The 27,790-nt window shown below is 33.4% G+C and overlaps 2 protein-coding genes across 2 annotated transcripts; one reads left to right on the top strand and one right to left on the bottom strand.

Moving 5' to 3' along the window:
• Positions 1 to 6,075: 6,075 nt before the first annotated feature.
• LOC139850175 (uncharacterized) lies at positions 6,076 to 10,438 on the bottom strand. Its single transcript, XM_071839763.1, has 2 exons — positions 9,283 to 10,438; positions 6,076 to 8,180 (listed from the first exon to the last, which is right to left on the bottom strand). The coding sequence occupies exons 1-2, from the start codon at positions 10,436 to 10,438 to the stop codon at positions 6,076 to 6,078; spliced, it is 3,261 nt and encodes a 1,086-aa protein (XP_071695864.1).
• Positions 10,439 to 11,512: 1,074 nt separating this feature from the next.
• Positions 11,513 to 14,686, top strand: LOC139850651 (uncharacterized). Its single transcript, XM_071840202.1, has 4 exons — positions 11,513 to 11,598; positions 12,341 to 12,989; positions 13,304 to 13,485; positions 14,417 to 14,686. Exons 2-4 carry the CDS (start codon positions 12,353 to 12,355, stop codon positions 14,444 to 14,446), a joined length of 849 nt encoding a protein of 282 aa, XP_071696303.1. The 5' UTR covers positions 11,513 to 11,598; positions 12,341 to 12,352; the 3' UTR covers positions 14,447 to 14,686.
• The last annotated feature ends 13,104 nt before the right edge of the window (positions 14,687 to 27,790 follow it).

The raw sequence follows: 27,790 nt of genomic DNA, 5'->3' as shown, positions 1-27,790 counted from the left end.
TTTAACAAACAAACGATATATATATATATATATATATATATATATATATATATATATATATATATATATATATATATATATATATATATATATATATATATATATATTTAATACACATAACATAACCAAATTAATATTTTGATATACAAAATGAATATATGGAACATATATATATTTTTAATATAAAAATGATATAACTAATAAATTTATATATATTGATCGATTTCACTTATGTGTATTAATAAATAAACAAATGATATAGGTTCGTGAATCCGAGGCCAACCCTGCATTGTTCAGTATCTTCGTATGAATATTTTTACTACAAAATATTATATTGTGAGTTCATTTGATTCCCTTTTACTCTTTACATTTTTGGGACTGAGAATGCATGCGCTGTTTTTACAACTGCTTTATTAAATGCTTGTAAAATATATTTTTGAACTGCGAATACATGAACTGCTTTTATAACTGTTTTACCAAATAGACACAAGTACTTAAAAATATTCTACGATTGAGTTACGAGTACACCAGATATCACCCCTTTTTAGTCTGGTAATCTAAGAATTAGGGAACAGACACCCTAATTGACGCGAATCCTAAAGATAGATCTATGGGCACTCACAAGCCCCAGTCAGAGAATTTGAACTGCTTTAGTACTTCGAAATAGGTATACAACCGCCAGCTTTAAAAGATATGATCTGTTTGTGAGGTGTACACAACCATCATATTTAAAAGAGTGGCCTGTTTGTATGCTTTTGCATGACCGTGCGGAATGCCGGTATGCGGGAGATATTCTATATGCATCTTGTTAAGGTTGATTACCAGGTGTTTATATATCGTATGAATGATTTTCCAGCAGTGAGCAGACCTGCACATATTGTTTTCGAAATATGATTATCTTGTGGTCTATTATACTATCGGAAATGATTATTTATGATAAACTAATGAACTCACCAACCTTTTGGTTGACACTTGAAAGCATGTTTATTCTCAGGTATGAAAGAAATCTTCCGCTGTGCATTTGCTCATATTAGAGATATTACTTGGAGTCATTCATGACATATTTCAAAAGACGTTGCATTCGAGTCGTCGAGTTCATCAAGATTATTATTAAGTCAATTATAGTTGGATATATTATGAAATGGCATGCATGCCGTCAACTTTTGATGTAATGAAAGGTTGTCTTTTAAAAACGAATGCAATATTTATAAAATGTATCATATTGAGGTCAAGTACCTCGCGATGTAACCAAATGTAATGTATTCGTCCAGATGGATTAGGACGGGTCGTGAAAATGTGATTCATATATAAAACGTTAGTACATAAATGAATTATATCTATTTAGATTTTAAAATAAAAACGTTGTATGATATAATATTTCTATTACGTAAACGATCTAAATTATATTTGGAAATATAATTGTCTTTGAAAAACTAAATGTTATATTATGTTTCAATTACATACAATATGTACAAATTTATATTTTAATGAGTATATATATATATATATATATATATATATATATATATATATATATATATATATATATGTATGTATGTATGTATGTATGTATTTTACAAAGTGATAAAAATAATATTAACTTAAAACGTTTGATTTAAAATATATATTTTATATAAACAACGAAACGTCGATTTTAAGAAGCAAATGACCATATCACTCAAATGTACAAATTATATTTTAAACGATATAGTTTATCAATATTATAAGTCTAGTTAATAATAAAGGTACGTATCGCGTAAAGTAAAGTACTATTTTTCTAAATGTACGAAAATGCGTTGGAGAAACCGAAATCGAGACTATAGTCATGTGACAACGTACAATTCGTTGGAACTAAAATTACGAGTTAACTATGTACGTAAATATAATATAATATATAATTAATTATATAAATTATATATATATATATATATATATATATATATATATATATATATATATATATATATACACATACATAAACCGTCGGCAGCCATGAAATCATTGAGGGTGAGCTGGGACAGGTACCTCCGTGATTGCGGAGGTGTTAGCCTACAAAGTACCGCGATTGCGGAGTTCATGGGTCCAGAAACGGGTATATAAAACTCGAGTTTTTCGGCCGAAGTAATTCATCTATCTATCTCTCAATTACTCCGTAGTATATATTTATTTTATTTATATTATTATTATTATTATTATTAAGATTAATATTTTTATTATTAATCGTATTTAGTAGTATTATTATTATCATTAGTATTATACATAAAATACTACGATGAAGTCATGAGCAAGTTATTTCAAAACGGGGTTTACGAGCAGGATAGAGCTAAGGAAATTATGGGTTATAGCTATGGAGGTTATGGGTATGGATCAGGGGTGTGCTCATAAGGTCAACCTAGTGTTTATCGTCTTCGTTGCGTCTACGTACCTTTCCTGCAATATTGAATCTCAATATTGATACGTGAGCATTCAGAACTTAACTTTTACATATTATTAGTGTATCCATGACTAGTGCTCGAGTAGATATGATTATGCATGCATGTATGTTTAATTTAGTCGTTAGATAGTTTTGATGAATCATACGTTAGTTACATATGCAGTTGAGATAAGGTATATGATATGCATGTCGTTGGAAAGCTAGCGAAAAATTAAGAACTTTTCATTTAGATATCGAATGGTTTCGATGAACAGATTAGAAGTTATAGTCAATTGAATTTTTGTATTATTATTAAAAATGATTATTATTATCGTCGTTATAGTTTTTATCTAATTATTATTATTATTATTATTATTATTATTATTATTATTATTATTATTATTATTATTATTATTATTATTATCATTATCAATAAAAGATATTATCATTAAAAATTGTTATTTTTATTATTATTACTATCGTTATTATCGTTAAAATTATAATTAGTATTATTATTATTATCATTAAAATAGTTATTAGTATTAACATTAATATTATTATAATATTTATTATTATTAGTATTATTATAATTAAAACTAATATTAGTAGCACCTAATTATTATGATTATTATTATTATCATTATTATGAACGCGATATAAAAGACGATTAAAAGCTATTAACAAATTAATTAGGAAATAATGAGTATAAGTATCATGATATTGAAAGGTATTGATTTAGATAAAAATATCATTTTCATTATTTTTATTATTATTATTATTAAAAGTATTATTAATATTAAAACTATCATTTTTACTAAAAATCATTATTTTTAAATAGAAATATCATTGTTATTATAAAATATCATTATTATTATTATTTTAGTATTATTATTTATAAAAATTATCATTTTATCATAATATCATTTTTAGTAAATATAAATATTGATATTTTTATTAATAGAATAATAATAATTATTATTATTACAAAATAATACAACTTTTACTTATTATTATTATCAATATTATTTTATCAAATAAATATGTAATACAAAGATATTTTACTACATATAATATAATTACATTAATAATACCTAGCATTTATATTTTTATGATATTAAATGAATTTTATAAATTTTATTACTTAAGATATATAAAAGTATATTTTTATTATATAAATTTTAATATAAAATTTTATTTATTAATAAATGAATTATATTATTTACTCTAATAAAATTTGTTAAAATTTTTTAAATATATAAAACGACTATATTCAAACTATATAATAATCATGTATAATTTTTGGAAGTCATTTTGGTCAAGATGACTTTTGTTGACTTTTGCATATTTAGTCTCGAGCATTAGGATTGTGATACACTATGACTTGATCTAAATTATTAAACATATATTGATCAATATACAAATATATATACTTAGTTTAGATTCGTGAATCCGAGGCCAACCTTGCACTTGTTCAATGACGTCATATGTATTTTTACTACGAAATACATTATGGTGAGTTTCATTACTCCCTTTTTAAATGCTTTTACAATATATTTTTGGGACTGAGAATACATGCGCAACTTTTATAAATGTTTGACGAAATAGACACAAGTACTTAAAAACATTCTACGAATGAGTTATGAGTACACCGGATATCACCCCTTATAGTCTGGTAAGATGACAATTTGGGAACCAAGCCCCAAATTGACGCGAATCCTAAAGATAGATCTTTGGGCACTAACAAGCCCCAGTCAGAGAATTTGAACTGCTTTAGTACTTCAAAATAGGTATACAACCGCCAGCTTTAAAAGATATGATCTGTTTGTGAGGTGTACACAACCATCATATTTAAAAGAGTGGCCTGATTGTATGCTTTTTGCATGACCGTGCGAAATGGCGGTATGCGGGGATATTCTAGATGCATTTTGTTAAGGTCGATTACCAGGTGTTTGTAGTTCGTATGAATGACTTTTATCTCTATACCGTGCGAAATGCCTGATACGAGATTATGTTTATGAAAGATGGAATTTAAATCTTGTGGTCTATTAAAAATATGGAATTGATGGATTATGATAAACTAATGAACTCACCAACCTTTTAGTTGACACTTTAAAGCATGTTTATTCTCAGGTATTAAAGAAATCTTCCGCTGTGCATTTGCTCATTTTAGAGATATTACTTGGAGTTATTCATGGCATATTTCAAAAGACGTTGCATTCAAGTCGTTGAGTTCAATAGAGATTATTATTAAGTAAATGACAGATTATGTCATTTATAGTTTGGATATTTTGAAATGATATGTATGTCTGTCAATTTTCGATGTAACGAAAGTTTGTCTTTTAAAAACGAATGCAATGTTTGTAAAATTTATCATATAGAGGTCAAATACATCGCGATGTAATCAACTATTGTGAATCGTTTATAATGTATATGAACGGGTTCTTTCACTTGTGAAGTTGTGTTGCTGATCATATATGCATACATGCTCATTCAGCATTATTAATCATTATCATTGTAATATTATTCTTTTGTTGTTATTATAACTATAAATTCATCATACATGACCAAATTTTTTAATGAAGGACAGAGGTATTTTCAAATTTTTTAATTTTTAAATTATAATTAATGGGTATATATCTATTGTCTTCGGTTATAACAAACAACTTTTATCATCTCTTACAATCGTCCATTCCGTTCCACCATTCACCACTAGCTATGGTTATGGGTCTCTCTAGTTTCTTAATCCGTATAATTTTTTTAATTATAAAAATGCTTGCAAGTCATCACCAAAGACCGTACCACAAGGTCGTTTTCATGGATGTCTCATTACCTTGTTCAAATAGTTACAACGTTGCAAGACTTGTTCATGATAAGTTTTTAAAACGCCACTAAAAGCCGCTCATAGTAGCTCTTACTGGCAACACTGATAAGGCATCTAAGGAATCTTTATTAAGAGTCGGAATGGATGAAGTTATACTCAAAACTGTTTCCGTGTAGAAGATGAGAGTTGCTTTATCTGAGCTTATAAGAGGATTCTTTTACTTGAAACATAAGTTGTATCAACTCAAGTAGTTAAATTAAAGATGAATATTTGTGATGCATTCTAATTGACATAACAAATAACAATTTTAACTTCAAAATATGAACCAGTATTGTATCATATCCATTTTGCATTAGGGTATGTTTGAGCGTTCTCATTCTTAGAGCAAATGGTATGAGATAATTGTGGCCAACATACCTGCCTACACGCTTACTGATAAGTGAAAACAATGGTTGGCGTCTGTGTCGTTCATATACACACTTACCGATCACCATCTCTTACAATTATACAGTTCTAGGCATAATGGCAAAAAACAAATCAATTTTTGAGTTAGAATAGTTGTGGGTTAGTTATGCAGAGTAACAAGAGTTGAAGTGAGCAACAATTGTGACAATTAGGTAGTGTTCATGTAAGTGAAAATAATATTCGATGCTTTCATTCCATTCAATCTGTCGTATATATACAATGAGAATCCCTACCTTTAGCTGACAAACTATCCTGCATAATAGGGATATGATATCTTTACTAACTATAACATGTTTGACTTAATATAACTTTCTATACAAGTGATGACTAAATATGTATAAGATTTGGTATAATATATATCGGCTAATACAGCCCCTCAGTTTGAGCGGGAGTGCGAGCGGACGTTCAAACTGGTCCTGAATTCTTCAAATAGTACACGAGGTAAACCCTTAGTAAAGATATCAGCGATCTGAAACCGTGTCGGAATGTGAAGAACACGAACTTGGCCACGTGCGACCTTTTCACGAACAAAATGTATATCCATTTCTATGTGTTTTGTGCGTTGATGTTGCACGGGATTACCAGAGAGAAAAATGGCGCTAACGTTGTCACAAAAAACAATAGTAGCTTTGGAGATGGGGCAACGAAGTTCCAAGAGAACATTCTGAAGCCAACAGGATTCGGACACAACATTAGCTACACCTCGATATTCAGCCTCGGCGCTTGAGCGAGAAACGGTAGGTTGGCGTTTAGCTGACCACGACACTAAATTACCTCCCAAGAATACGCAGTAGCCGGAGGTGGATCGGCGTGTGTTGGGGCACCCACCCCAATCGGCATCTGTATAAGAAGTTAAGGATGAAAAGGAGCTCTTTGTCAACTGTAACCCATGAGATATAGTACCGCGAATATACCGGATAATACGACGCAAGGCTTGCATGTGACACTCTTTCGGATCATGCATGTGTAAACAAATCTGTTGGACTGCATAGGAAATGTCGGGTCTGGTGAAGGTTAAATATTGAAGCGCGCCAGCTAAGCTTCGGAATTCGGTTGGATCTGAGTATGAGGGGCCGTTTGTACTCATTTTACCATTTGTATCGACCGGCGTCTTAACGGATTTGCAACTGGTCATTCCGGCCCTGCTGATAATGTCTTCGGCATATGTTTCTTGGCTTAAAAATAGTCCGTGTTCATTTTTTATGACCGAAATTCCCAAAAAGTTGCTGAGAGATCCTAAGTCCTTCATGGCAAATTCCTTTGCAAATAAAGACATTAGGGTGGTGTGTAGCGAATTTGAAGATGTAACTAGTATAATATCATCGACATAGAGTAATAAATATGCAGTTTCTTTTCCACTAGTATACACAAAAAGAGAATGGTCTGAATGGCTGTGATGGAAACCAATAGATGAGGCAAAGGTGGTGAACCGTTGGTACCATACACGAGGAGCTTGTTTCAGCCCATATAATGATCGCTTCAATAAACAGACGTGATCTGGTTTTGTAGAGTCTCGAAACCCGTAAGGTTGATACATATATACTGTTTCATTAAGAGAGCCATGTAGGAAGGCATTTTTTACATCTAGTTGATTGATATTCCAAGATTTTGAGAGGGAAATAGACAGCACAAGTCGAATGGTATCCGGTTTGACAACCAGACTGAATGTCTCATTACAATCGATGCCAACAGTCTGTGATCTCCCATCGCCTACTAGACGGGCTTTGTATCGTTCAAGGGAACCATCAGATTTCAATTTATGCCAAAAGATCCACATACTACAAATAACATGCATGTGAGGTGTCTGCGGAACAAGCACCCAAGTATTATTATCCATTAAGGCTTTGTACTCATCGGTCATGGCCATGTACCAATTTGGGTCGGAGAGAGCGTCTTTCGGTATGCGAGGAATAGGAGAGATAGAGGTGAGTGAGGAGAGATTGAAGGGAACCTTTGGTTTGCAGATACCTTGCATGCTATGAGTGATAATAGTACGGGTAGGGGGTGGTGTATTTTGGTCAGTGGGTGAGTTATTATTTCCAGATGGAACGGTCGAGGCATGATCAGAATGAGTCGAAGTAGGAGTAGATGAGTTTGGATGTGGAGAGTTGATAGGTGATTGGGTGGCAGGTGATTGGGCCGTAGGTGAGATGGGTGTTGGAATAGGCCCGGTAGATGGCCCAGTAGGAGAAGTAGGCTGTGGAGTGAACTCAGAAGGAAAGACAGTAGTAGTGTGAGTTGGGCTGGAGTCAGTAGAATGGGCCGTAGGAGATGGTGAATCAACCGAATGTTTGGAGAAAAGGTGTGGTGTATAAAAATATGGATGAACTGCATCAGTTAGACTTTGATAGTTGGGAGGACTTGATGGTTTGATTGTTGCAAAAGGAAATTGAGTTTCAACAAATATGACATTTCGAGAAACAATGAATTTTCGAGATTTTAGATCATAACACTTATAGCCACGATGGTTAGATGGATATCCTAGAAAGACACATGGAATGGAACGTGGTTGGAGTTTATTGAGAGTGTGCGAAGGTAGAAGTAGGTAAAAGTGCGTAAGTGAGAGTAGGATGGAATACGTTTGTAGAGACATTCGGTAGGAGAGCAAAGACTGAGTGTTTTTGTAGGTAATATGTTTAAGAGGTATGTGGCCATTTGGAGTGCATGAGGCCACATATTTAACGGAATAGAGGCGTGGGATAGAATGGTTCGCATAATGTTGTTTATAGCGCATATTTTTCTTTCGGATTTCCCATTTTGTGGGGACGAGTAGGGACAGGAAAAACGAAATTGCATTCCATTTTGTTCACAAAATTGATGAAAGTGTTTGTTATTATATTCAGTTCCATTATCACATTGAAAGCTTTTAATGGGTTTACCAAATTGTGTTTGAATGTATTTTGAGAATGCAAGAAATGTGGGAAAAACATCAGATTTATGTATAAGAGGATATGTCCACAAAAAATTAGAATGATTGTCTAAGAAAAGTATGTAATAATGGTGTCCAGCGGTACTAGGAACCGGTGATGTCCATAAGTCACTGTGTATAATATCAAAAGGAGATAAAGTACTAGAAGATGAAGAAATAAATGGTAACTTTATTTGTTTTCCAAAAACGCAAGATTGACAAACAGAATTTGAAGACAGTTTATTACAAGAAATAAACTTTTTATTACTAAGAGAACGTAAGACTTCATCGTCTGGGTGTCCAAGACGGTGATGTCATATGTCTTGAGAAAAAGCAGCAAATGTAGAAGGTTTAGATAGGTGACGCAGCACGGAGTTGGTAATAGGATAAAGATCGCCTGTACTGTTACATCTCAGAACCGGTGTGCCCTGCGGGAAATCCTTCACAGTAAAACCAAAAGGATCAAATTCCAAAGAAACGTTGTTATCAGTTGATAAACGACGAACAGATACAAGATTTTTAATTAGATTGGGTGAGTGTAGGATATTTTGTAAGTAAAGTGGACGAGATAAGTTGGAAAGGGTAGAATGACCGAACCCATGAATTGGCATACCATGACCATTACCGACAACAATATTGTTACGTTGCCTTAAGGATAATAAGACTCGAGATTACCTGAAGATGCGGTCATGTGAGAAGTAGCCCCGGTGTCCATGTACCATGTATCGTCAGGGGGATTAAGCGTCATTGTGTGCAAAGCTTGATCCAAATCTGTTGGGTAATAACCAGAAGCTGATCCAGTAGCTGAATGGGCCTGTGATGGCCTCGGACCCAAAATCGTGGATTGAATGTGGGAGTTGTTGTTGGGCCTGACCCAAGTACTAGTGGGATACGGGCATGGTGGAGCAGTCCATGAAGGATTAGTAGTCCACTGAGGAGATGCGTACATCCAGGGAGGATATCCAGACCATTGAGGAGATGGATTTGGGGAAAATTGACGACCTCGTCCTCGATTGCTCCTACCCCGATGGCTATTAGAACCACCACCACCACGACTACGGTTGCTATTGTATCGGAAGTTGTAATTGATCTGCCGATCAGTGGGTTGTGTGGGTTCAGGAGTATTTGAAAGCTTGGGATTGGGATTTGTAGCAGCGATGAGAACAGTGTCGGTGATGGATGAATTGTTGATAGCTTGTTTCTTCTTGCGTGTTTCTTCCAGGATAAGCTTCGAACGTGCATCATAGAATGAAGGAAGCTTATCCATTTGAGTGAAGTACGTACCCACCGTATCAAAATTATCATTCAATCCGGCAATCAATTGGAGAACCATTCGATCGTCGGTGACTTTATCACCAACGTTTCGAAGTTGATCAGCTAATACCTTTATTTCCTGGCAGGAAGCAGCACAATTAGGAAAATTATCAAGACAGATGGTGTTAAATTGCCGTTGAAGATAAAGTGCACAAGAGTTTTTGTTGTCTTGGAAGAGGTTTTGCAATCGAGTCCGAGCGTTTTCTGCAGTGGATTCATCTTCAATAATTTGATTCATCAAATCATTGGAAATCGTGGCGTAGATCCATTGAAGGACGAGTGCATCTAATCGATACCACAACGCAGTTTTGGTGGTGGTGTCAGCAGAAGAATCAGTGGTGGAAGAAGATACATCAGCAGCAGGTGCAACGATGTGATCAATAACATCATAGGCCCTGCAGTGCAACTTGAATAGATGAGCCCAAGAATTGTATTGTGATTTGTCGATTTCAAGAGTAATAGGGATAAGGTTTTTGATATTTGATATTGAAAGTGCAGGATGAAATTTTTCATTCATGATTGTTGTTTTTTTTGTGCAGAAAAGCAAAGGAGAAGAAGAAGAAAGTCGACAGAGAGAATGGAGATGTGATGGCCTGATACCATGTAAGTGAAAATAATATTCGATGCTTTCATTCCATTCAATATGTAGTATATATACAATGAGAATCCCTACCTTTAGCTGACAAACTATCCTGCATAATAGGGATATTATATCTTTACTAACTATAACATGTTTGACTTAATATAACTTGTATATTTCTATACAAGTGATGACTAAATATGTATAAGATTTGGTATAATATATATCGGCTAATAGTTCATAGTTGTTGAAAAGACTAAAATAAATTGAACCGGGATAAACTTTTCTTTGCTATGACAAGAAAGAACTTCCGACTTCGAGGAATTCGCCTTAGACAATTTTTTCATACTTTCATCTAACCCCGCGCCCTTATCATCGGAGACAACCGAACCCCACATTTGCTTAGAGGACTCGTAGAAGCTCCTGCCCAGTATCAGGCCCATCTACTGAAATTGATTATGGAGATTTTTACTGCAGAAGACCATATCAGGATCTCTTTTTGAAAAAGAGATATATGGATCGCCGGAATACGAAATTCATTCGGCGGTAACCACTCACCATACATGGTAAGTCAAAATAGCACGAAAACCAATAATTTGAATCGGTACCACCAGACGAATATAAGCATTTCGGCGGTAGAGGGTTACACGATCGATGGGTGAGTGGTTAACACGGGTACCGCCGGATGAATTTTGCATCCCCGGCGGCTTGTACGTCTATTTTCGAAAAATGATTCTGACATAGTAGTCTGTAGTCAAAATCTCTTGATTATGGGTTAATAACAGGCCATACCAGCAGAAACAGAGTGACATCCATAAGCTGTCACAAAAACATGGACTGGGCCAATGACTGGCCCAACAACAACTAGCAGAAACAGGCACGCAAGTTCAGTCTGGCCCAATCGCAGAATTACCATTACCATACATAAATAAATACGGAGTACAAGATTACCATACATATATAAATAAATATAAATAATACGGATTACCATACATAAATAAATACAAGAGATCAGAAAAAGGTAGGGCAATTAGAACAAAATAATAAAAGTTAGGGTTTTATTTTCTTCGCAGTCGATACATCATCAGATACCACCGGTATGTGTTTTCTTCTTCTTCTCTCAAATTCATCAAAATCAAATTCTTATTGAATACAGTATAATTATTATTGTTAAGACTTTGAATTTTTGATTTTGATTAGACTGTTGCCTACTCTTTTGCATTGAATCATCATGTTTCATATACAATTACAAGCTTTAGGGAATATGCGTGTATCTTGTTTGGGGACAGGATACTATAGTACTATACATACATTACGTATACTTACATATTAAGTTAAAATCGACGGAAAGTTGATAAATACAAGCAGGAAGCTTTAGGGAATATTATCTTTGTTAATTTATATGCATATACATATATGATGTTACCCTCTAGGGCATGATTATTTGAAAGTTGTGATTTTAACAGTTATTATCATGAATTAACTGCTAACCCAATATATATATATATATATATATATATATATATATATATATATATATATATATCTTGAATATTATTAGCAATTGTGAATTCTATTTTGTGAACTACAAATGGTTATTTTGCCAAATTTGGCTATAGCAGAAGGAAGATACTGATTACATTTAACGTTTTAGGTTATCTTCCAGTAAATTTGAACTTTCGAATTGTGTATGTGAACATCAATAAAATGGCTAATTATATCTGATTGATATTGTTGTTGACCTTTTGTACTTGTGTAATTTTTGATCATAACAAGTAATGCAGTTTATGTGTTATATCTCATATTACTTACTCGCCTGTTTACTTGTTGTTTTGGCAGACAGAAAAAAAAATGGATGTTGATCATTATCTTTTCCTTGGCTTGCCATCTGGCAAAGAAGGATCAAAGCTTACAGAAAAAGAAATAAGTAAAGCATACCGAAGAAAATCATTAGAAGTACATCCAGACAAAAGACTCGATGACCCCAATGCTTCCGCCAATTTCATAAAACTACAAACAGCTTATGACGTCCTTCTTCGTGCAAAACGACAAGAACTTCAACGCAAATCACAACGTGACTCCAAACGTCAAAAAATGATGGATGACCTAGATGAACGGGAGCGATCTGCTTTTGCTTACGGTTCATCTGGTAAAGCTAGAAGAAGTGAAGAAGAGATTATTGCTAAAAAACTAAAAGAAGAAGTTGATCGAATTCGTGCAATGTATGGTTATAAAATGGGGTATACTTATACTACACCTAAAGTGTCACCATTAAAAAAACAAAGTGTAGATGGGGAAAAAATTAGTACATTTAGTGCGGCTGAAAAGGAGACGATTCTTAAGGTTTCGTGGGACACGAGTGGTGTCGATTATACCGCACAAAGATTAAGGGAGTTATTTGAAACGATTAGTTCGGTTAAAGATGTTGTTATCAGGAGTTCGAAGAAAAAAAGATTGGCAATTATTATTATTATTATTATTATTATTATTATTATTATTATTATTATTATTATTATTATTATTATTATTATTATTATTATTATTATTATTATTATTATTATTATTATTATTATTATTATTATTATTATTATTATTATTATTATTATTATTATTATTATTATTATTATTATTATTATTATTATTATTATTATTATTATTATTATTATTATTATTATTATTATTATTATTATTATTATTATTATTATTATTATTATTATTATTATTATATAATATTTTGAATCATTTTTATTATTAAGTTTTTTACATGAATGTGTGTTTTGATTGGTTTTTATTATTGTTGGTAGGTTGCTGCGAGTGGAACTGTTCTTGGAGATTATTCAAATCCGTTGCTTGTTATACCACTTCAACCAGCGGGCCCGACAGCACGTGAGCCTGTGAAGAAGAGTGATACACAGTTGAGTGGAGATTTGGTTGGTACTAGATATCAAGCATTTGAAGATTCGGTGTTACAAAAACTTCAAAAGGTTTGGCTTTCACTTCAATATTTTTATCCCTCTTATTCTAATTAGCATTGTTTAATGTTTAATGGGTGGTTTTAAAGGCTGCCAGTACTTGCCTTCTTCTTCACTTAGTTGTACTTTAAAGATGACCCAAACCTTAACCTAACTCTTTAAAGGGTAATAATAAGTGTGATACTTGCACTGATTGAATTTAGTATATCTTTAAGTGTTATTATTAAACTTATGAAGTGGCTTATTAGTGTTCGGTAAAATGTCTTATAGAAGTTGCAAACTATATTTACAGATGCTGGCACTGGCAGGATTTGTTCAATTATTTCACACTGTGACTTAGCAACATCCTCTAAAACATAGGATAGAAGGACACATATAAGCCAGATCATATCATATATAGCAATAGCTAGTGTGTATTTGTAAAAAAGGTGCACTCTTGAAGTTTTTTTTTTTTTACCTGTTTGAGGTGAAACATGACCCAAATCGACCCACTACCTAGCTAAGTAGGTCGAAGTCGTCACTTATAAACCTCTATATATATATATATATGTAAATATTTAAAGTTTTGATTACCGCCTTTTTTTGCAAATAGAAGGTAGTGCTTAAGAATGGCCAAATGGGAAAACCACCGTATAGTTAACATAGCTGGGTAAATTGGCCGTATGATATTCTGCATATTATTAGTATACTTGATATATACGGAGTACATGTTTTCTGTGAGCTATAGTTATATTATAATCTACTTTTTAGATGTATTGAAATGTATGCATGTGCATAGTTTCAAATTTCAATCCTTCTAGTGTTTAGTAGTATGAAATATATATATATAATCATTGTACTGCATCTGATCATTCTGTAGAACATTTCACAGGCATTAGCTTAGATTTTTCAATTGTTTTTGTATATTCACAAAATAAATTTATCCGTTTGATCTCTTTTGCAGGCCGCTGAAAGACAAAAACGAGCTACGTGAGCATGAAGACTCTCAAGTTCCAAAATCAACGTCACTTAAGATATTAATCGTCTTACTTTGTTTGTGGGGATTAATGACTTGTCGCTGGTTTCTTTAGCCAACTGATAAATACACTGATACTGGATGTTAAATAGAGATGTTATTATGTTCTCATGTACAATGATTAGATTTACCAACTTAATTGGTCTTTTGGCAAAAGTTCGCTGCAAACGTTGGTATTTGTAGTTATTTTTATTGCCTTGTTGGTTGTTGAATTTCATAGTGGATTGAAGTTTTTTTTTTTTTTTTGGAAGATTTATGTCATGGATGTTGGGGTTCAGTTCTCATTCTGTTATGGGAGGAGGTATTGACGTTGCGGTGATGTGATAGTTTCTGAGAGGAAGTTTAGCATTTGATGTGAGTGGTTTTAATTTTTAAAGGAAGTTTAGTGATATCTTAGTGGGCTTAAAAATGATACAAAACAATGAACCTTGAACTTATAATGTGCATTGTAAGGTTCAACAGAAAAAACAAATTGTTATCATTACCCATGTAACTTAACACTGTTAAATCTTTAAGACGTAATTTTTTTGGGGGTGGTAACGAGTCAAATAAAAAATTGTGTTGGTAAAATGGGAACGCGCACTAAAAGGCGGTTTAAATATTGGTTCGTTATACGCAAAAAAAATATGTCTTATTTGTAAATGGTGGTGACATTATAAAAACGAACCTAACGCATTATGGACTAAAATAATTTCAAGTATATATGGGATCGATGGTGAACTATCAAATTTAAATCAGTGCAGGTCCTTATTTGTAAATAGCACATGGAAGGAAATAATAAAGGCTGGAAAGCTTGCAGACGAGTTTGATCTAAATTTCACCAATTCAATCATAAGGAAAGTAGGTAATGGAGAGGCCACTTACTTGTGGATCGGCAACTACAATCTTAATTCTACTCGATGTCCTCTCTATAATAATACTGAGGAAACGGTTCAACACATTCTCCTATCCTATCCTGCCCAAAATCTGAAGCAATTTGGTGCCTACTGTTAAAATGGTCATCAGTCACGGGTTGTATAGATGTTGACACTCTTATAGATTTGGAAAATCCTTTTCACCACATATTGGTTGAGGATGTTGACAATCATGCTGCAAAAAGTTTCGAAGTCTTAGCATTGAAAGAAGAAGAAGAAGAAGAAGAAGATTGCAGGGAGGATGTGAAGCAACAACAATTTGGAACATTCAATCCAACAAACCTTAATAATACTACTAATACTAATGATGATCGAGGTAATGATAAGATTCCTAGTTTTTTTTTTTTTTTTTTCATTGTCAAAAGCCCAAAACCAGAACCACCACATAAATGTATCGACTTGCAATAACTTTCAGATTATAGGGATTCTAATTTTCAAATATGAGTTGGTTCAGTGACTTGTGAATATTATTATTGTAGATTATTAAGGTTAATTGTAAACTAGCCTGATATAACCTCTAAATTCCCAATAAAATCTAATTTAATTTTCCCTTTCCCTTTTGCTTGTCCAACATTAATATGTGAATTGTTGCATTTTTACATGTCATGATAGAGGTAATTATTCGAATCCTAGTTTTCGTGTTTACATTCCATAATCCATAATAACAATAATAATGGTTTTATGATTATCAATATATATAGGTGACTTAGCTGTGATGGATCATATCTATGTGTCGGCCTCAGTTGAATTTGAAGATCTAAAGACGAAAATCTATCAAAGGTTTCATATGAATGATTACAGGCTGAGCTACTCATATCAAGGGTTGAGTCGAGCAATATGGATCGGGCTAGAAAGCAATCAAGACTTGAAGAAGTGCATTAGTCTTTGCAGAAGCAAAGAAATCACTCAACTTTCAATCCGAATCATCCCTGTTGTACAACATGGATTCCGCCCTAAATCACAACGCGCAATACTTGAGATATTTCCAGAAGGTGGATCACCCAGTAGTCACATTTCTACTCCAGCCCAGCCCAGCCCATAGTTAAACAACCAATGCCCAAAGAGTGTAGGTGTATTTGTCTTGGGTGATTAGAATAGAATCATCATCTGGACTTAGCTTTAAGGTTTTTTTTTTTTTAAAAAAAAAAAAAAGAAATAGCTGTGTGAATAACTCAAATGCTTGAATCTTTCGTGAAGAGTTCCTTGAATTCGAGGTTCAGGAAGATCATAGAATTTTAAAATCAGAACTATATCATTCGTATTAAAGTTAAAGAATTATTAACTTTCAGATTAGTATTAAATACGTATAAATACTTTAATGGGTTAATGGGAAATTCTGAGTTTTTAGGGGGGAAAATTAGCCTATACAACATTCAAAAGTCAATTATATTAAGATTTAAATAAACTGATCTTGTATTGAATAATGATTTTGATACAATTGTATTGGTTTGTTTACATCAGAAAAGTTGGTGCTTTATACAACTTTCATTCTAACAGCTAATTTTAAATTGGGTAAGGCTCCAAACCACTTTTGGAACCACCTTTATTAAAGAAGAAAACAGCTATTGGTAGCCTGCTCTTGTAGCCGTTTGGTTGCTTGGACTTGTGCAGACATGTGAACCTCTAATTCGGGATATGATGAAGTTTACCACTTCTGATCCCAAAGTCAACTTACCTAAAAAGGTAAATTGATTATTTGATTTATTCTAACACTCCCCCTCAAGTTGAATAGTGGGATTTCCAATATTCAACTTGCTAAGGACGTCGCTAAAGAATCTTCCATTTACAGATTTGGTGAGAATGTCTGCTAGTTGATCTTCTGATCTGATTGATGGAAGAGAGATAATTTCATTATCTAATTTTTCTCGAATGAAATGTCTGTCGATCTCAACATGCTTTGTTCTATCGTGTTGGACTGGGTTTTCTGAGATGGCAATAGCAGCTTCGTTGTCGCAAAAGATTTGAATTGCTTCTATTGGAGGGAATCCAATTTCTGTTAATAGCTTTTTAATCCATAGTGCTTCGACTACCCCTTTTGCTATTCCTCTAAATTCTGATTCAGCACTCGATAAAGAGACAACCTTTTGCTTCTTGCTTTTCCATGTCACCAGGTTTCCTCCAACAATTGAAAAGAAACCAGATGTAGATCTTCTATCTCCTTTTTCTCCAGCCCAGCTTGCATCGGTATATATTTGAGTCTTTAGATGTCCATATCCTTTAAAAACAACTCCATGATCCGCTGTTTTCTTCAAATATCTGATGATTCTCATTACAGCCTCCATATGGTGAACCTGTGGTTGGTGCATGAATTGACTCACATCTCCAACTGCATGTGCTATATCAGGTCGAGTGTGAGCAAGATAGATGAGTTTTCTCACCATCCTTTGGTATTGCCCTTTATCGGCAAGATCAGCTTCATCTTCCATAAATAACTTCTGGTTTGGAATCATTGGAGTATCAGCTGGTTTGCAGTCAATCATACCTATTTCTGCAAGAAAATCAAGTACATACTTCTTTTGACAGATAAATATTCCCTGTGGAGATCGTAATACCTCAATTCCCAAAAAATATTTAAGCCTGCCCAAGTCTTTCATTTCAAATTCTTTAAATAAGTTCAATTTTAAGTTAGAAATTTCCTCTTTATCATTTTCTGTTATTATCATATCATCAACATAAATGATTAAGCAGGTAATTAAGTTTCCTTTTCGTTTAAAAAAGAGAGTATGATCCGAGTTACTCTGTTTAAAATCATATTTTTTCATAAATAAAGTAAATCTCCCAAACCAAGCCCGTGGGGATTGTTTCAACCCATATAAAGCCTTTTTAAGTCGACAAATTTCCCTGTTTTTGAAGTTGTCGGTGAATCCTGGTGGTGCTTCCATATAAACTTATTCCTTTAATTAGCCATGTAGAAAAGCATTCTTCACATCAAATTGGTGAAGCGGCCAATCTTCATTTGCAGCGATAGAGAAGAGAACTATAATGGTATCAATCTTTGCCACTGGTGAGAAAGTTTCAGAATAATCAATCCCATATGTCTGAGTGTACCCTTTCGCAACCAGTCGAGCTTTATATCTTTCAATAGTACCATCTGATTTATGTTTTATCGTAAATACCCATCGACATCCCACTGTTTTCTTTCCTTGAGGCACAACACATTTTTCCCATGTATCACTTTTCTTTAGTGCTTCCATTTCTTCTTTCACAGCCTTTCTCCATTTGTCAGATTTCATTGCTTGATCAATTGTGGCTGGAACTTTCTCAGAATATAAGGCAGAATGGAATTTTTGTGCTTCACTTGATAGGTTCCCCTGTGCAACATTAGCAATTGGATACCTTGATCTTTGCGCCTCTTTTTCTGGAGAATATCTCTTTGGTGGTACTCCTCTGTTGGTTCTTTGTGGTAAAACATATCTTTCGGTGGTTTCAGCGGAAGTGGTACTATTTTGTTCTCCTTGTTCGTTATTCAAGAAAATTTCTTCTGATTCAATGTTGGGTGATTCGGGATCAAGATTTGATGATTCGGGATCAGGATTTGGTGGTGATTCGGAATCAGGATTTGGTGGTGATTCGGAATCAGGATTTGGTGGTGATTCGGGATCATGATTTGGTGGTGATTCGGGATTAGGATTTGGTGTTGGTGTTTGAGTGTTATCAGGTTTAGGTATCCAGGTTATTCAACTAAGAGTGTCATCTTCTTTCTCCCCCTCACTCGCGAGTTGGGTATTATAGAAATATTCGGTTTCTATAAAGTTACAGTTCATTGTAGTATAGACATAACATTTCCTAGGACTGTAGCATCGATATCCCTTTTGGTTTATGCCATACCCCACCATAACACATTTTTCGGCACATGGATCAAGTTTGGTTCGTTCAGTTTTTGGAATGTGAACAAAGACGGAACACCCAAAAATTCGTGGTTCAATATTCAAAGAGGTAGGTAGAGTGTGAAATTGAGATAAAGTATCTTTAGGAGTTTTTGTGCCCAAAATCTTAGTAGGTAACCGGTTAATCAGATAAGTAGCGGAAGCAAGAGCTTCAGGCCAAAAACTCTTTGGAACTTTAGATTCGATTAATAAAGATCTTGTCATTTCTAAGAGTAGTCTATTTTTTTCGTTCAGCTACCCCATTTTGTTCGGGAGTATGAGCACAAGATGTTTGATGGATAATTCCATTTTGTTCACAAAAAAGTTTCATGGAGGTATTGACAAATTCACCCTCATTATCAGATCGCAAGATTTGTATGTTTTTATTAAATTGAGTTTGTACCATTTTGTAAAAGTGAGTAAATTTTTCAAAAACTTCCGATTTATGTGTTAGAAAGTAAACCCATGTCATCCTTGTATGATCATCAATAAACAGGACAAAGTACAGCACATTTTTCCCCCAGTAACCGGGGCCGGTCCCCATACATCAGAATGAATTAAAGCAAAAGGTACATCTTGTCTAGTATTACTAGGTTTAAATGTACTACGGTGGCTTTTAACCAAAATACAAGTTTCACAATTTAAAACAACATTTGATGGAAACAAACTAGGAAATAAAGCATGTAAATATCCGGCTGACGGGTGACCCAATCTCCTATGCCATAACCAGGCCTCCCTCGAAGGTGTTCCGTGAGCAAGTGACATGGTACCTTGCTGAGAAACCTCGTCAACATAGTATAACCCCCCTTTTTCAGTGCCACGTCCAATCAACAGTCCTGTCCGGATATTCTGCAAGATGCAGAAAGTCGGATACATCAGGACTTTACACTTTAGTTCTTTTGTTAATATATACATAATAAGGTAAATTACCATACATAAATACAAAGAGATCGAAAAAGGTAGTTTGGCAAAAAATAAAAGTTAGGGTTTTATTTTGTTGGCAGTGGATACGTGATAAGATGGACACGGATCATCAGATACCACATGTATGTGTTTTCTCCTTCTCTAAATTTCATCAAAATGAAATTTTTATTTAATACTTCGAATTTTTGATTATGATTACACTGTGCGTATCTTGTTTGGGGACAAGATATTTTACATATATTATTGTTCTTAATATATACATAATAAGCTAAATTACCATACATAAATACAAAGAGATCGAAAAAGGTAGTTTGGGCAAAAAATAAAAGTTAGGGTTTTATTTTGTTGGCAGTGGATGCGTGATAAGATGGACACGGATCATCAGATACCACAGGTATGTGTTTTCTCCTTCTCTAAAATTCATCAAAATCGAATTCTTATTTAATACTTTGAATTTTTGATTATGATTAGACTGTGCGTATCTTGTTTGGGGACAAGATATTTATACATATATTATCGTTGTTAATATATATACATAATAAGGTAAATTACCATACATAAATACACAAAGAGATCGAAAAAGGTAGTTAGGGCAACAAAAATAAAAGTTAGGGTTTTAATTTGTTGGCAGTGGATGCGTGATAGGAATCATCAGATACCACCGGTATGTGTTTTCTCCTTCTCTAAAATTCATCAAAATCAAATTCTTATTTAATATTTTGAATTTTTGATTATGATTAGACTGTGCGTATCTTGTTTGGGGACAAGATATTTTACATATATTATCGTTGTTAATATATACATAATAAGGTAAATTACCGTACATAAATACAAAGAGATCGAAAAAGCTAGGGCAATTAGAACAAAAATAAAAGTTAAGGTTTTAATTTGTTGGCAGTCGATACGTGATAGGATGGACACGGATCATCAGATACCACAGGTATGTGTTTTCTCCTTCTCTAAAATTCATCAAAATCAGATTTATATATTTAATACTTTGAATTTTTGATTATGATGATTAGACAGTTGTCTACTGTTTTACATTGAATCATCATGTTTCATATATAATAATTACAAGCTTTAGGGAATATGTGCGTATCTTGTTTGGGGACAGGGTAATTTGTATTCACATATATACATATACATTATTATACATACACATAATAATAAAGTAAAATTGATGGAAACAAAGTGTTAGGTTGTGGTTGATGGTGAAGTAGGAAAAACATCAACTTCCATTTGCAAAAATTGATAACTCATATAAGAGTGTGTATATATATATATATATATATATATATATATATATATATATATATATATATATATATATATATATATATATATATAGGGGCACGATCCATGGATAAACTTAAAAGGAGTACAAACGGGATAAGCAAAATAAAATATTTTTTTTTGAATTTTTTTTTTTACATTCATAAATCTGCATTAAAATGCACCTCTAATCAATTTTTTACATAAAAAAAAGTTCAAAATATTTCAAAAATCGATGGTGAATGGTAAAATTAACCATTCATCGGGTTAATTTATCATTCATCTTGTTTACGATGAATGATAAAATTAATCAATGCTAAAAAAACCAGATGAATGGTTAAATTAACCATTCATCTGTTTTTTTATCATTCATCATAAACAGATGAATGGTTAAATTAACCATTCATCTGCTTTTTTAGCATTAATTAATTTTATCATTCATCGCGAACAAAAAGAATGATAAATTAACAAGATGAATGGTTAATTTTACCATTCATCATCAATTTTTACCATTCATCATCGATGTTTACCATTCATCATCGATTTTCGAACGATTTTGTTAAAAAACTTTTTAAAATTTTTTCGTTTTCTTCTATTTGCATATTAAAGGATCGTTTTTTTTTTTTTTTAAAAATTTGAAATTTTACTTATCCAGTTTGTACCCAGTTTGTACCCCATTTAGTGCTTATCCATGGATTGGTCCACTATATATATATATATATATATATATATATATATATATATATATATATATATATATATATATATATATATATATATATATATATATATATATATATATATATAGGGGCAGGATCAATGGGGAAGTAAACAATCGGGGGGAAGCGGGGGGAAGCAAAAAAAAAATTTTCGTTTTTTTTGAAATTTTTTTTTTCCGGCATCAAGATCACACGAAAATATGAACATTTAGAAGAGACACTTCGTGATGAATGTTATTATTTAGGCGGAAAAACGATCAACAAAAATAACATTCAAGATAATATTGTTCGTGAAGAATATGAACGTTTTTTTTCCATGTTTTGTGAAGTAAAATTTAGCCCGATTCCATAAACCCAAAACACCAAACCCTAAACTCTAAACCGTTCGTGTTAAAAACTCAATCTAAATCCTAAATCTAAACCCTAAATCTAAACCCTAAACCCTAAATTTCTAAACCCTAGTATCTAAACCCTAATATCTAAACCCCAATAGCTAAAACCTCAAAATACGTTCGAAAAACACGATAATTGTTATATATTACTTCTTCGAGCGTTTTCCCGCCAAAATAAAAACATTTATCACAAAGTGTCTCTACTAAATGTTCATATTTTCGTCTCATCTATAATGTTCGTGAACAAAGTTTTTTCAAAAAACGAAAAAAAAAGTTTTTGCTTCCCCCCGCTTCCCCCCGAATGGTTACTTCCCTCTTGATCCTACCACTATATATATATATATATATATATATATATATATATATATATATATATATATATATATATATATATATATATATATATATATATATATATATATATATGTATATATATATATATATATTCCTTATTATGTTTTTTTTTTTTTTTTAATAGCAGACCAACAGTGTGGGTCTTTACACCATTTTAAAGGGAGTACGTGAAGTTCGAGATGCACAATCTATCCTTGAAGAACGTAATGGTCTAGTTTTTTGTCAAGTTTGGGCCTACAGGTATACTACAAACGGGAACGGGATGGCAGAGTATGTAGGCTTATCAGAGCTTCATTTTGGGGCTGAACTTAATGATTATATGAATCATACTGCTCAAATAGGTGATGGGTTGGGTGGATTCACTCTCAAGGCGCTTGAAACTTACGAAACATACTTCTCCTCAAAATTAAAATTTATGAAAGGGAAGCTAAAAGAAGTGATTCCTGTCACTGCTGCTGAATCTTGCTGCTTTCTTGCCATATGCTTGAAGAATATTAACGTTGGACAAAGTGTTGATTATGCTATTGAGATGATGTTCAAATTAGATGACAGCAACATCCACCGCCCTTACGTCTTCTTGGATTCACTCTTTGAAACACTAAAGAGTTGTTTGCCAAGTTTCAAGCTATCTTCTGGCGCACAACTTGATGGTCATCGGTCACTGGTTGTAGATGTTGAGACTCTTTATGGAATTGGAAAAACCTTTTCTAAAAGAAAAAGAAGAAGAAGATTGCAAGGAGGAGGACGTGAAGCAACAACAATTTGGAGGTAATGATCAAATTCCTAGTTTTTCTTTTTATTTCCATTGTCAAAAGCTCAAAACCAGAACCACCACAAAAATGTATCGAATATTACGATAACTTTCAAATTATAGGGATTCTCAATTTTCAAATATGAGTTGGTGCAGTTACGCGTGAATATTATTATTGTAGATTAAGGTTAATTGTAAACTACCTAGCTGGATCTAACCTCTAAATTCCCAATAAAATTTTAATGTAATTTTTTTTTAAATTGTTCACAAGTGCACATTTGTCTCAATTTAATTTTCCCATTCCCTTTTGTTCGTCCAACATTAATATGTAAATTGTTGCATTTTTACATGTATAAGAATACATGTAATGATAGAGGTAATGATTCGAATCCTAGTTTTCTTGTTTACATTCCATAATATATATACATTTAACCCATAATGCTTTTATGACGATCAATATCAATATAGGTGACTTGGGTGTCATGGATGTGCGTATCTTCGTCTCAGCCTCGGATGATTTTGAAGATCTGAAGACGAAAATCTCTCAAAGGTTTCATGATCTGGTTTCCGACAATGATTACAGGCTGACCTACTCACTTCGTGGGTTGACTAGACCATTATGGATCGAGCTAGAAAGCGATCAAGACTTGAAGAAGTGCATTAGTCTTTGCAGGAGCAAAGAAATCACTCAACTTCCAATCCGAATCATCCCAGTTGTACAACATGGATTCCGCCCTAAATCAAGACACGCAATACTTGAGATATTTCCACAAGGTTAGGTGGATCACCCAGTAGTCACATTTATACTCAGGCCCAGCCCAGAGTTAAACAACCAAAGCCCAAAGAGTGGAAATTAAGTTTATCAAAGCTAGAATATATATTGGCAAGCACAAGATGGACTTGAATCATACTTTGAGCTATGGTACTTTTGAACTTTGTTTTTTTCATGAACCAAATACATTTATGAATGTTTATGAATAGGCCCTGTAGATCTTATTAATTGACCACTGTTTGGTTTCTGAGGACTTTATCAAGGATCTTTTTTTTTTCTTTTTTTTTTGGCAAAAGAAAATATATTAATAAAACCAATCAATACAAACAAAGGCACAGGAACATGCCTGCCCATACCAAAATGCAAAACAGAATGAAACATACAACAAAGAAACCCCAAAAACAATACAACCAAAACAAACAACCTAATGATCTAACTTAAGCCGTCTCATCTTTCACGACGCGCTACCATTAGACCACAACACCAACAACATTAACCAATCATTTTCTTGTCATTCCAATCAATGCCCCACACTTCTGCAGCTTTGGCTACTGCAGAGCTTTTTTTTACTTTTAAAGTCAGCAGTTTGACACAAATATACTGCACAATAACAATTTTCAATTCATCCATGGATCTTTTTTTGAGCTTGAAAATTCGCCAATTCCTCTCCTGCCATATGTAATAAACCATAGCAGCAATCACAATCCTGTTAATAACATTCCAAATATTATTGGAATAAGGGTAAATAGCAAGTCTTTCCACAATATCAAGCAGATTATCCGGCAGCCCTTTAAACATCAACTTGCCTTTAACTTCCTTCCAGATGGCCTTAGAGTATGAACATCTAAAAAATAAATGCTCATTAGAATCAGCTCCATTACCACAAAATGCACAATTCAGATTCAAGTTTGGATACCACTTCTGCAACTTAACCTGTGTCACAAGTCTATCCTGAATAGCAACCCATAAAAGGAATGCATGTTTAGGAGTGGCAAAGGGGAACCAAACAATATGATGCCACTTTACAATTGGGTTATGATCCTTTAAATCATCCCATACACGCTACACGCCAAGTCTGATACCTCCTCTTGCTACCACCATTATCCACCCAAACTATAGTGTCCTCATAATCCTTCAATACAGGCATATCAATAGAATATAAAGCTGGAAACTTAACCCTCCATTCCTCAGGCCAAACCCACTGCTCATTATGAATAACTTGTGCAACTTTCATATTATCTTCCAATCTAGCTTGATATCTTTCTCTTCTAGGGACAATTTGGTCAAGTGTGCCAATTGTGTTCCATTTATCAAACCAAACAAATGTTTTCCTTCCATTACCAATATCATGAAACACATGAGGCTTAACCCTATCTCTTAAAGCAAGAAGTTGTCTCCAACCCCAACTATCAGAATATTCCTCTTTAACCTCCCAAATACTTCTGCCCTTTAACTTCACTGTATTTACCCATTTAGACCAAAGAGAATCTTCCTGTGAAATAATTTTCCATAATTGCTTAACTAACAAACCTCATTCCACTTTTTCAATGGTTTTATTCCCAATCCACCTTGATCCTTAGGTAAACAAACAGATTTCCAGGCCACCTTAGCTTTACCTTTTGAACTTTCACTTTGGTCCCACAAAAATCCTTTAAGCACCTTTTCAATCTCATTGATCACAGTACTAGGTAACATATATACAGATGCCCAGTATATTTGCATAGAAGACAAAACTGAAGCAACTAATTGTAACCTACCTGCATAAGAAAGCTTCTTATTTCTCCAACTTAATACTTTTGCTTTGACTTTATCAATGAGGCATTTACAATCACTAACACCCAACCTCTTTGCTAATAATGGGACACCTAAATATCTCATAGGCAAGCTTCCAACATTAAAAGGAAGAATTTGCAGAATATCATTCTGCTCCTCTACTGAGACATTCCCAAAAAACACAATGCTTTTATTTAGATTAGGGTACAGCCCAGAAACACTACTGAACTCATCCATAACTTTCTTGATAACTTGGATAGAATTCTTATCACCATGACACAAAACCAACAAATCATCCGCAAAACAGACATGTGAAATATTCAGCTGTTTACACCCATAATGATACTTAAAACCAGTTTCATCATTTAACTTTTTGGCCATAATAAGACTCAAAACCTCCATAACCAAAGTAAAGAGGTAAGGGGACATGGGATCCCCTTGCCTTAACCCCCTACCACCCTTAAAATACCCATGAGCAGTACCATTGACACAGATTGAAAAACTGGTGGTACTAACACATGTCATTATCCATTTAATCATTAATGGATGAAACCCAAAATTCTGAAGCACTTTTTCTAAAAAAGACCAACTTACAGTGTCATAAGCTTTTTGTATGTCAATCTTTAGAGCACACCTCTTAGGCCCACTAGATCTATTATACCCTTTCAACAGCTCTTGAGTCACTAAAATGTTGTCTTGAATGTGTCTACCAGGGATGAAAGCACTTTGATTAATATTAACCACCTTCTTCAAAGCTTCTTTAATTCTACTAGTTAAGATTTTGCTAATACACTTGTAGAGAACATTGCAACATGCTATAGGTCTAAAATCTGAAACTTTATTAGGTGTCTCCACCTTTGGTACCAAAGCAATTAATGTAGCATTAACCTCCCCAAGCAGTTTTCCATTTCTAAAGAAGTCTTTGACTGCCATACACACATCAGTACCAACAATATTCCAAGCCTTCTTAAAAAAATGAGATGAGTATCCATCAGGCCCTGCAGCTTTATTGCTGTCAATATCAAAAATAGCATCTATAATCTCTTGATCTGTAACCTCAACCACCATATCTAAAGCTTCAGACTCAGAAAGTGTTTTAGAGAAAATGTTCCCAAGATCATCCAAAGGCTTGACATTGTCTGCTACTCCTAGAAATTGTTGAAAATGTTTGACAAACTGAGCAGCCACATTGTCATCAAAGTGTCTGACCCCTGCCTCATCACAAATATTTTGCACCCTACTTTTTTGCCTTCTACTCCTAAGAATACCATGAAAGAAACTAGTGTTTTTATCACCCTCAGTAAGCCATTTGATTCTGGCCTGCTGAAGTAACAAAATAAGCTCATCTTGCTTAGCTTCTTCATATTCTTTTAGCACTTGGACTGCAATACATCTAGCTTGTGCATTAGCAGGATCCTTATCAACCTCTTTTTGAGCCTCCTGGAGTTTGACCCTTAATGACTTTTCCTTAGTAAATAAATTGCCATGACTCCAATTCAGCTTATTTAGATCTCTTTTGAGCATTTTCAACTTTTTCACCACTTTATACATGTTATGCCCTTCCA

This window comes from Rutidosis leptorrhynchoides, chromosome 5 (genome assembly GCF_046630445.1).
Source record: "Rutidosis leptorrhynchoides isolate AG116_Rl617_1_P2 chromosome 5, CSIRO_AGI_Rlap_v1, whole genome shotgun sequence".
NCBI classification, from domain to species: Eukaryota; Viridiplantae; Streptophyta; class Magnoliopsida; order Asterales; family Asteraceae; genus Rutidosis; species Rutidosis leptorrhynchoides.
Note: the sequence above shows the minus strand (reverse complement) of the source record. Positions and strands in the feature narration are given on the sequence as shown.

Coding starts and splice junctions, on each gene's coding strand:
- LOC139850175 (XM_071839763.1), bottom strand. CDS start 10,438: ATGAATGAAAAATTTCATCCTGCACTTTCAATATCAAATATCAAAAAC. Junction 8,181..9,282: donor TCACATGACCGCATCTTCAG/GTAATCTCGAGT, acceptor GTGTCTTTCTAG/GATATCCATCTAACCATCGT.
- LOC139850651 (XM_071840202.1), top strand. CDS start 12,353: ATGGATGTTGATCATTATCTTTTCCTTGGCTTGCCATCTGGCAAAGAA. Junction 12,990..13,303: donor TATTATTATTATTATTATTA/TTATTATTATTA, acceptor ATTATTGTTGGT/AGGTTGCTGCGAGTGGAACT. Junction 13,486..14,416: donor TGTTACAAAAACTTCAAAAG/GTTTGGCTTTCA, acceptor TCTCTTTTGCAG/GCCGCTGAAAGACAAAAACG.